Below are 11,453 nucleotides of genomic sequence, written 5' to 3' on the forward strand. Positions count from 1 at the left end.
TAACCATGATTGCAGAGCGAGTGGGCATCGATCTTAGAGCATATGCACATGATTTCATCCACGGGGACACGATCAATTACATGCATCTTTTGGAGAACAATTTTGTCAAAGAACAAAACGGGGACATATTATGGAGGTCTACACTCGCCATATATATGGCTTTTGTATATTAGAAAAGTTATAGATCTATCTAATAACTTACATTTTCCATTTTGGTTATTTTTATAGTTTTTAGTCATTTTATTCGGTATTAATACATATTTTATATTACTTTCCATTTATTCAATTTTTATTATCATTCTTTATAAATTATGGATAAATATCATTTTGAACTTTAAGTTGAGGATATATGTCTTATAGACAATGCGACAACGCACACTATTCTTAAAGATAAAAAATATTTCTTGAATTTGAGAAATAATCAAGTATATATCAATATTATATCAGGATGTGCAAAGATAATTGAGGGCTCCAGAAGAGTAAATTTTATTATGCCCAATGACACAACTCGTTATCGAAAATGCATTATTTTCGCCTAAGTCTCAAAGAAATTTATTAAGTTTTAAGGATATTCGTTTAAATGGATAACATATGGAGACTATGAATGGAGGAAATATCGAATATCTTTATATTACCTCAATTATGATGGGAAAGAGATATGTGTTAGAAAAATTACATTCTCTCTCATCTGAGTTATATTATATAACTATGAGAATGAGTGAATCATATAATACAGTAAATTCAATATTTATTGATATTCTAAACCAGAAATTTACAAATAATCTTGGTGCAACGATGATGCGAAAAATTATTAAAAATTCATGTGGTCATGCATTGAAAAACCAGAAGATTTTTCAATCTCAGGAATTCTCTTGTGTTGCATATTCTAAAGGAAAGCTGATAATAAGACCCTCACCTCCTAAGATAAAAAAGGAATCGTTAACATTTTTGGAAAGAATTCATGATGATATATGTGGTCCAATCCATCCTCCATGTAGACCATTTTGATATTTTATGGTTTTGACCGATATATCAGCTCGATGGTCACATGTGTGCTTATTATCATCTCGTAATTTGGCTTTTGCAAGGTTACTTGCATAAATAATACGATTATGGGCACATTTTTCTGATTATCCGATAAAAACAATTCGACTCGATAATTCTGGTGAATTTACGTCCCAATCATTTATAAATTATTGTATGTCGGTTGGGATAAAAGTGGAACATCTTGTATCTTATGTTCACATTCAAAATGGTCTAGCGGAATCATTTATAAAATGAATCTAATGGATTGCGAGGCTTATGTTTATAAAATCTAACCTCCCTATAAGGTCTTGGGGACATGTTGTTTTACATGCATCATAACTTATACGCATCAGACCAACAAATTATAATGATATTTTCCCGTTACAATTGGTTCATGGTCATGAACCAAATATTTTTCATTTACGAATATTTGGATATACGGTATATATTCTAATTAGTCCACAATCCACAAAAATGGGACCTCAGCGAAAGATGAGAATTTATGTTGGATATGAATCTCCATCTACAATCAAATATATTAAATCAATGATTGAAAATTTATTTACTGCAAGATTTGCAGATTGTCATTTTGATGAATCATTATTCCCAACGTTAAGGAGAAATAATAAACAACTGAAAAATAAGATATCATGGAATGAATTATCATTAAAAGGTTTATATCTTCGAATAAAAGATTGTGAATTAGAATTTCAAATGACAATTCATTTGCAAGATATTGCAAATCAACTGTCAGATGTATTTACTGACCGCAAAAGAGTAACAAAATCTCATATTCCAGCTGTAAATGCTCCGATTAGAATTGATGTATAGAAGAGCAACCTACAATTGCTAATGAATCTAAGGTGCGCGTGAAGCATGGTAGACCACTTGGTTCCAAAGATAAAAATCCTCGAAAAAGAAAAGAAACAAATAATTATGATGATAAAAACGATGATATTTCTCCAGAAGAGACCGTTGGCATAGTTAATAATGAAAAGAAGAAGGTACCTACAATTAATGAAAATGAAATGAAGAGATCTCGATTAACTACGTCACTGCGGAAAAATGATGGGACCAAAATAATATAATTGTCAACAATGTTTTTGTATATAATATAACGCGCGATATCATAATCGAAAATGAGGATCATGAACCTACCTTTATGAAAGAGCGTAAAAATATAATTGATTGGCCAAAATGGAAAGAGGCAATCAAGTCGGAATTAAACTCATTTAAAAAACGAGATGTCTTTGGACCAGTAGTCCAAACACCGAAAGGCATTATGTGACACTGATAACGCAAATCTAGGTATAGAAATAATGCTCAAGTGATAAAAACCTAGATACAGCGAATACTGCAAGGATACAGATCAACTGTAGTACCAGGGTCGAACACAAGGAATAATTAACTCTAGGAACAAGACTCGATCAAGAATTAGACCATGAAATATGGAATGAAGTATGTGAATATCGAAAATAAAGCAATAAACTAACTAAGTAAAATCAGATAGATAAACCACCTTAGCTTCAGGAAAACCTTAACGCGCATGGATTGTTTCTAAGGATGGAGAATCTACGAATATCGAACCCTAATCGGGGATCTCAAGTTCTAATATCAGATTTGGCTCTCTCAAGTCCTAAATCCACTATCCAATAATTTAACATATCGATCTCTCAACCTAATAGATTAAAATATCAAATGCATTAATGATCACTATCACAGTTCCTAAACCGATTAACCTATCTTTAAATAGTCTTAATCAATTCATTCAATGAATTCGTTCCGAATCTAATTCCAACTCTCGTTGTTAATCAGAATCTAAATTCAATCAATCAACTGGCCAACAAGATCAAAAGCAATAAACTCAAATCAATCAAACCGACGAGTATCGATAACGTAGTCTCGAAAAATAAAAACCAAACAAATCCCTACAAGGCTAAATCCCTAGCTACAGTGAAACGACTACTTACTACCCATAACAACGAACGAGTTCAAATCAATAAGAAGAAACATAGAAACAGATAAAGAAGACTTGTAGCGATCTCTCGACGACGATTCTTCAATCTCTGCTCCCGGAAAACTCCGTCTTGATTCTCTCTCGAGGTCTCTGGCTTCTACCGTGATCTCTCGATGATTTCTGAAGTCTAAGATGTCCCATCTTTATTGGTTCGGCGGCTCGGTTTCTTTCTTTGCTGAAAACGAAAGTCCGGATGCAAAATATGAAGTTTTTCCGTAATGCAACACGGCCGTGTCGAATGCAACACAGTCCGTGTCAATTCTCTGTTAAAAATATGCACTTTAGACATGGACTGAACACGAGAGAGTTTGAATCAATACGGCCGTGTCGAATGACAACACAGTCCATGTCAATTCTCTGAGCAAAACTTCACTTTTTTCAGCACGGATACAACACGACCGTGTCGAATTCAACACGGTCCGTGTCGATTCTTCAACTCGAACATGTTTGACAGATTTGCTCATAACTTTCTGCTCCAATATCGGATTTATGCGATCTTAGCGTAGATATTGAAGAGAGCTTTCCAATGAGGTAGACAACGCACAATTTGGACTTGTAGAGTGGAAGTTATTGGACTTGCAAGATCTGACTTTTTAGGCTTCGTGTTTTTCCCCGGAATAACTCCAAATGTTCCCGTTTCGTCTGTGATATTCCGTAGTCCATGTTTTCCACTCCTTTTGTTCACTTTTATGCATGAATACCTGTTTTGACACTAAAGAAAGCAACCAAGCAATATCGAGACCAAATGTACTCTAGAATGCCTATAAATATGCAAAAACGAGTAAAATGCACTAGACATCTTATACCAAAATATCACCAAAATACATGTTGTCAGACACCCGTATCATGCTTTTCGTGAACATGATGTGCCACATGGACTAAAACTAATAAAATAACATAACAAAAAATTACGAGATTTTTTTTTTAAAATATTTATTTCAGAAATACGCAGCGGAATAATTTGATACAACAATTTAAAAATCACATGCCAAACTTAAAATAAAACGCAAGGGAAAACATCCTTCCCAAATTTTATACAATCAAATCCGTACGTGATGCTGCCTCATCTTCAGTCATCGTCCAAGTCGCTACACATGCTTCTCGTGATCTGAAAAAGATGAACCACGAGGGCTAAGTACAATTGCTTAGTAAATGACCAGGGTTGAACCCGGTAAACCCGTTCTTAGTGAGAACGATGTTAAAACGATAATTATAAAACACATAATAAACCATCATGCACATCCTCATATCACATCAAACAAAATCACAATCACAATCATGCTCGTATGATCACATCATAGGGTTAATCCATCAAATCCTCGCCAACAGGACAATACTGACTCAATTCGTTAACGAGTACTGCCCAGATAACGCATCAGGTAATCCCATAGATGTGGTACTAACTCAATTCGTCAACCGGTACCAACACTAGTCCCCACCAATATAATCGTGCTGACTCAATTCGTCAACTGACACGATTACATGGTTTCTCGGTACTCACCCACGCAGCAGTACTGTTGGTTTAGTGCTCTATGATGTACTGCTATATGAGCTTTATTTAGATACATGTTATGCATACTTTAATATGTTATGAAATCCATGTATTGTTGTGAACAATACTAAACTCCTAGTCATATGTCATTGTGGGAACAATGAAGTACTAGGACAAGTATCATAAAGATTATGGGTATTGGATACGATCACAATCATAGGTATTCGTTGGAGAACGGAATACTGGAATGACCCGCATGAGATTGTCACATGGACTAGCGTCATGACTGAAATCTCATGTGACGGTTCCGTGATTGGATCCTGTGACCTGAGATGTCGACGGAATCCAACATGAGGAGTTGCGTGCTTTGAATACGGCAAACGTCCTGCGTAACAGGAGGACTATAAAGGCGTGTATCAGGTATGATATGAATCATGTGCTGGATTGTAGATAGTCAAGATGTGATTTATATCTCTCATAAAAGAGAGAGATATCGATGTGCCCCTCGTGTGGGCGAGACTGTAGAAATCTGTGGCCACACTATAGACGAACATCGTCTATTTCGCACAGTCGAACTCATTGAACGAGAAAGCAGTCGAATCAGATAAGATGGCTTTTCCATGCCTTATGTTCAACATATGATATCGTGATACAAAAGAATCATCAACCGGAATCATCACCGACGTTCGTAAGATCACGAACAAACTCTATTCGAGATAGGTAGTCATAGTGTCTTGCTAGAGACCGCCTATGACTTGTATATCCGAAATAGAGATTTCGGGTTATACTGCTATATCAGATGAGTCTACAGGGTCACACACATAGAAAAGAACAAATGCACGAGAAAAGACGAGAAATTCCCGGTGGCATGAGGCCAGATCGACCGGTCCAGAGATCGTGAACAAGCGTTGTTCGGTCCGGAAAAGTTCCAGACCGATCGATTCAGGCGGGAAAAGTTCTAGGCCGATCGGTCTAGGCGTTGGAAATTATTTATCTCACTCTAATTAGGGTTTTGGGACAACCAACACTTGGGGAACGCCTCATAATCTTTGTAGGACGATTTCTTAGACTTTTTCAGAGGTTTTGGAGATCCAAAACGAAGAAAAAAAGATCCCTGAAACCCTTGCGCATTGGAGAACGAGTTCTTCAGTCCTAGCAAACAAGTTCCAGTCCGTTGGAATCCTTTCCGTCGTGTGGATTCGTGTAGAGGGCAAGGTAGTCTTCTTACCTTTGTGATCGAACGAACACGTCAATTGAAACAGGCTCCGGATCGATTGAGGTAAGTGTTCTAACGTTTCTACGAAATCATGCATGCTTGGTTTTAGAGTTTTATAGAAAAAAATTTGTTTTACATCCGCTGCACAAACCCTAGAACCGATCTCATAGGAATTAGATTCGCTGTAGAGATCATAGGAATTCCCAACAGTGGTATCAGAGCCTGGTTCTTTTGTATGATTTTGTAGAACCCGATCACACACGTTATAGGGTTTAAATCGTTAAATCCATGTTTGCTTTGATACTATGCATGAATTGATTGTGGATCTAGAGTATATTTCATGTTCTCTATTGCATAGTGTGCAAGGGGTTCGTGTTCTAAGTTCGCAGGCGAGAACTGGGTCGAATTCGGGTATGAATCGGGGCCGAAACGACGAAAAATGTGATCTGATCACGTTTTCGCCTGGACTGATCAGTCTAGGGTTTTGTCTTTTTTTGGTTAGACCGAAAAGTCTGGACCGGCCGATCTACATGTGTGGATCGATCAGTGTAGGGCAGACCGAATAGTCAGGACGTTTAGACTGAACGGTCTGGACATTCCGGACCGACCAGACCGGTATTCTTGTGGACTGACCGGTCCACGTCCTGAGGTCAGAACAAAATTTTCGGTTCTTCGTTTCGCGATCTGATTTGAGCAATAGTTGCTTAATCCGATCAACTGTGATTTAGAATAACATGATTCAACCTTATGGATGGTCCATAGTGGATGAATACATGTAACTTAATCAAGATATTGGATGAATGGTCTATTCGGATTATGTAATACATCTGATCAAGGAGCAATAGTTGATCCTTGATTCGATTGGTACAATCGTTGCACCTAAACCGGTTAGATCTAGGAGCCCTACGAGTAAAGTACTTGTCAAGGCCTCGATCGTACGTATCATGGGTCATGCCAAAGTTGGGTGTGTCGTATTATCTTGGTGAGGCAAGATGGAGAAATGGTGGTTCTCATAGCTTGAAAATATATGCTTGATCTAAGTGTGGTTTAAAAATCCCTTTTATGTAATCCTAAGCTTATATCTTCCATTACTAGAGCATTTGTCAAGGTATCGATCGTCCGTATCACGGATCATGCTAAAGTTGAGCGTGCCGTATTATCTTTGTGAGGGAAGGTGGAAAATCGTGGTTCTCACAGCTTGAATATGGTTTAACTTAGGTTAAGTTGTCAAGTTTGACTTGAGACTTAACGGTATAGATGAGTCGAGTATGCAATGATATCTGATATTATAGTCCCAGGAATTCCCAGCAAGTACTGACTCCACGTCGTCGTCCGGTACTAACTATGCGACTCACTAGTCTAACTGACCAACATAGTGGTACTGACTCAATTCGTCTACGGGTATCATATATCTCGCACAGTACTAACTCAATTCGTCAACCGGTACTGGCTCCGCATCCACACGTTTCTGCAATAGTACTGACTCAATTCATCAATCGGTACTATTAGAAAAACACCCATACACACACACCAGTGCCGACTCTCAAGTTCGTCAACCGATAATGGTTCCACATCCTACGAGCACACACTTCTGTAATAAGACTGACTCCACATCGTCAACCGATACTATTACAGAAACACTTCCACACACACACTGCTGAATCCAAGTTCGTCAACCGGCATTGGTTCCACATCCACATATCCCCGTAATAGTATTGACTCCACGTCATCAACCGATACTATTATGGGCACACGCTTCTGTAATAGTACTGACTCCACACCGTCAATCAGTACTATTACAGAAACACTACACGCACGTACCAGTACTGACTCCAAGTTCGTCAACCGGCATTGGACATATGTTCCTCCCCATCGCACTAGTACTAACTCGTCAACTAGTACTAAATACGAGGCTCATCGGCGAAACCCAATTACAAACATGCTTCCAACGTGCTACACCACGACCCCGTCGTAGACCACATGAGTAAGCTACAAACATGGCACACACCTTGCATATCATCCCCAACAACCATCACACGTGTCATGATACCCGGCCCCGACTGCGGTACTGTTTAATGCCATGGACACTACCCCACATAATAAACACATAACGTTTCACTCGATGTTTGTCTCATGCCTTACCATGCATTAAAGCTATTTAGTTTATTTCCTTTCTTTTCCTCTTACGAATTCTCGTTGTTCCAAGCTTGTTTTTCCATAGTTCGGTCGGTCTATAAATGGATCGGATCAGTCCAAGGTCTCTGTTTCTTCCCAAGACCAATCGGTCCGTCTTCAGCGCGTTTCTAGTGTGGACCAACCAGTCCAACCACTAGACCGGTCGGTCTAGATCTTCTGGTTCATCCCGAGACCATTTTTCTTCTGTTTTGGTCTAGATCAGTCGATCCAGACACTAGATCGGTCGGTTCAGGTGTTCCGTTGAGTCCCGAGATATCTCGGTCTCATAATTTTTCATTTTTGGTCTGGACCGGTTGGTTCGGGTGATGGACAGGTCAGTCCAACATTTGTTTTGGCTTGATTTCTTCTTTCACAGGCCATACCGGTCAGTCCAGGGCATATACCAGTCGGTCTGGGTCCTGGGCGAAGAACAGATCGTGATTTTTCCAGATTTCCAGATTTTTCCTCCGGCTTTGATTGGTCATATCTCCCTCGTTTCTTATTCAAATTAAGCTTCGGTTGCTTCTAAATGTTCAGTGAAATGTTCTCTTTCAATTCCAGTCAACTAATTATCGAAATATTGCAGTCACAGGATGAGAAATGATTCGTATTTATGTAGAACAGATTTACGCTTCTACACTTTCCAGTTTTTCTTCGGTCTTCATTCATTCATATCTCATTCATTTTTCAACCAAATCGAGCTCCGTTTATTTCTAAACGTTAAGTGCAATGCCCTCTTTCTAAATCATACAACAAATCATCGATCTAACACAGTCGGACGATGAAAACAAGCTCACACAGAGTTAACTGAAGCCATTCACCTTTGATCAGATTCGGATCTGATTTTTGGCCGGAGTTCGTGTTGTTTTTCGGCGATCCTTCCAGACCTTCTAAGGCTGCCCCTATTTTCCTCCCCGAGCTCCTTTTCTCTTCTCTCCCTCTCTCTCTCTTTCTTCTCTTTCTCTTATGTTCTTCCTCTGCAGAGAAAATGGCTGAGATGTCATCTTTGCAGGGGGTTTCGTCGACAAGGATGAGTCAGATGGGCTCTACCCATTCCCAGTGTAAAGCCTGCATCATGGAGGGTCCTAGGTGGTCGCGACGCATCATTTGGCGACCTACATGCGAAAAAAAGTTAGTAGAAGTCGGCAACTCGAGCTGGATCACACATGTGCTTGTCGGGCTGGACGGTCGATTTGCCTCTTGGATCGGTCGGTCCAGGCGTCATGTTTCCCGTTTTTCACCTTTTTCTCGTCTTTTTCGCACGTGGTGATTCCCGGGCCTTTTTCCGCCACCTTATAGTCCATTTTTAAGGTTTTTAAGGATCGTCGATCTAGTTCTTTTTTTTCCGAAACTAAGTAAACATTCAAATCTGGATTCGGGGTATTACACATTAAACCAGTAGGTTATAAGTGGATATTTATAAGGAAAAGAAATGAACAAAATGAAATTATCAGATATAAAGCGCGACTTATTACACAAGGTTTTACCCAAATGTTCTGGTATTGATTATGAAGAGACATATTCTCATGTGGTGGATGCAATAATATTTAATATTTAATATGTCTTGTAGTACATGAAAGACTTGAAATGCGTCTCATGGATGTAGTCACAACCTATTTGTATAGATCATTAAATCATAATATTTATATGAAAATCCTTGAAGGATTTAAAGTGCTTGAAACACATATTGATATTTCTTGAAAAATTTACTCAGTAAAGTTAAACAAAACATTGTATGGATTAAAACAATCAGAACGAATGTGGTATAACCGTTTGAGTGAAATTTTAACAAAAGAATGTTATAATAATGATCCTATACGTCCATGCGTATTCATAAAAAACATAGGATCTAAATTCGTCATAATTTTTGTTTATGTTGATGATTTAAATATCATTGGTTCTTCTGAAAAGTCATTACAAGTTGCGTAATGTTTAAAAAGAGAGTTTGAAATGAAAGACCTTGGAAAAACAAAATATTGTTTATGTTTTCAAATTGAACATCTGAAAGATGGTTCTTAGTTCTTACATCAATCCACTTATGTAGAAAAAGTACTTAAAAGATTTTATATGGATAAAGCTCAACCATTAAATACTCTCTCGAGGTAATGAGGTCATTAAATGTTAATAAAGATGTATTTAGACTTCGTGATGAAAATGAAGAACTATTTGGCCATGAAGTGACATGTCTTAGTGCTATTGTAGCATTAATGTATTTTGCTAATAATACATATCTTGATATATCTTTTGTCATAAGTTTGATGGCAATATATAGTTCTTCACCAACTCGAAGACATCGAAATGGTGTAAAACATGTAGTTAGATATCTCCGAGGGATTATGAATATGGATTTATATTACTCTAACATGATCAAATTAGATTTAATTGGTTATGTAGATGTAGGATATTTATCATATCCGCATAAAGCTCGCTCCTAATCAGGATATGTATTCACTTATGGTGGAACAATAATTTCTTGGCGTTCTACAAAGCAAACTTTAGTTGCAACTTCAACTAATCACGCAAAAATATTGGCGATTTATGAGGCAAGTCGAGAATGTGTTTGGTTAAGGTCGATACTCACCATATTTGGGGATCATGTAGTCTTTTAACCGATAAAGATATTCCTACAATGTTATTTGAAGATAATATTATATACATAGCGCAGTTAAAGAATGACTACATCAAAGGTGACAAAACGAAGCATATCTAATCACAGTTCTTATTCATTCATGATCTCCAAGAAAAGAGTAAAATAAAATAAGTGTTCATCAAATTAATTCAAGTGAGAATCCAACAGATTTATTCACCAAATCTCTACCCATATCGAAATATAAAAAGATGGTACATATGATTGAGATGCGTCGTTTCAAAGATATAAAATGATGATTTTTTCCAAGAAAAAAAGATATGTATTGGAGTCTTTTTTTCTTCACTAAGTTTTGTCCCACTGGATTTTCTTGTTAAGGTTTTTAACGAGACGATATCAAAACATATCTTGTGATCAATAGACATTCAAAGGGGAATGTTAAGAAATAAACGTAAAAGTGCTATAAATATCTATATTTAATATTTTCATGTAATTTTTTTTCTTATTAATTCAAAAATGTTGTTTTCTTTTTCTAAAACCTATAAATTTATAATCCTAAACACATAAAAAAAAAACAAAAGAAATAATAAGAAAAACATTCTGCCTCCTCCTATATCTTTTTGCATTTTTAGTTATTATTATTTTTGCAACAAAAATTATATTTTTATGCCATTAACGATTCAGTTAATTATCTAGTTTCCGGTATTGTAAAAATCGAAATTAATTTTTTTTTTGTGTTGAGAAAATAAATTAATTAATCACGACTGATAAAAATGTGCCCTTGAAATTGCCATTTCCGCCGTTTAACAATCTCGCAGGTCTTCGCTAATCCTCACGTAGTCACCACTCACCACCAAACAATGGACCCGGATTTGTCCGAACCCGGAACCCCACCCGAAATCGGTCCCGCCACCGTAGAAACCGCCGGCACTGGCGGCTG

The 11,453-nt window shown here is 37.4% G+C and overlaps 1 protein-coding gene across 1 annotated transcript in view; it reads left to right on the forward strand.

Moving 5' to 3' along the window:
• Positions 1-11,302: 11,302 nt before the first annotated feature.
• LOC104807700 (trafficking protein particle complex subunit 12) overlaps positions 11,303-11,453 on the forward strand; it is a 2,271-nt gene continuing 2,120 nt past the window's right edge. The window contains exon 1 of the mRNA XM_019201827.1: positions 11,303-11,434. Within this exon, the coding sequence (XP_019057372.1) occupies positions 11,374-11,434 (61 nt within the window). The 5' untranslated portion in view covers positions 11,303-11,373. The remainder of the gene's footprint in view (positions 11,435-11,453) is intronic.

Source organism: Tarenaya hassleriana, unplaced genomic scaffold, assembly GCF_000463585.1.
Source record: "Tarenaya hassleriana unplaced genomic scaffold, ASM46358v1 Cleome13, whole genome shotgun sequence".
Classification (NCBI taxonomy): Eukaryota; Viridiplantae; Streptophyta; class Magnoliopsida; order Brassicales; family Cleomaceae; genus Tarenaya; species Tarenaya hassleriana.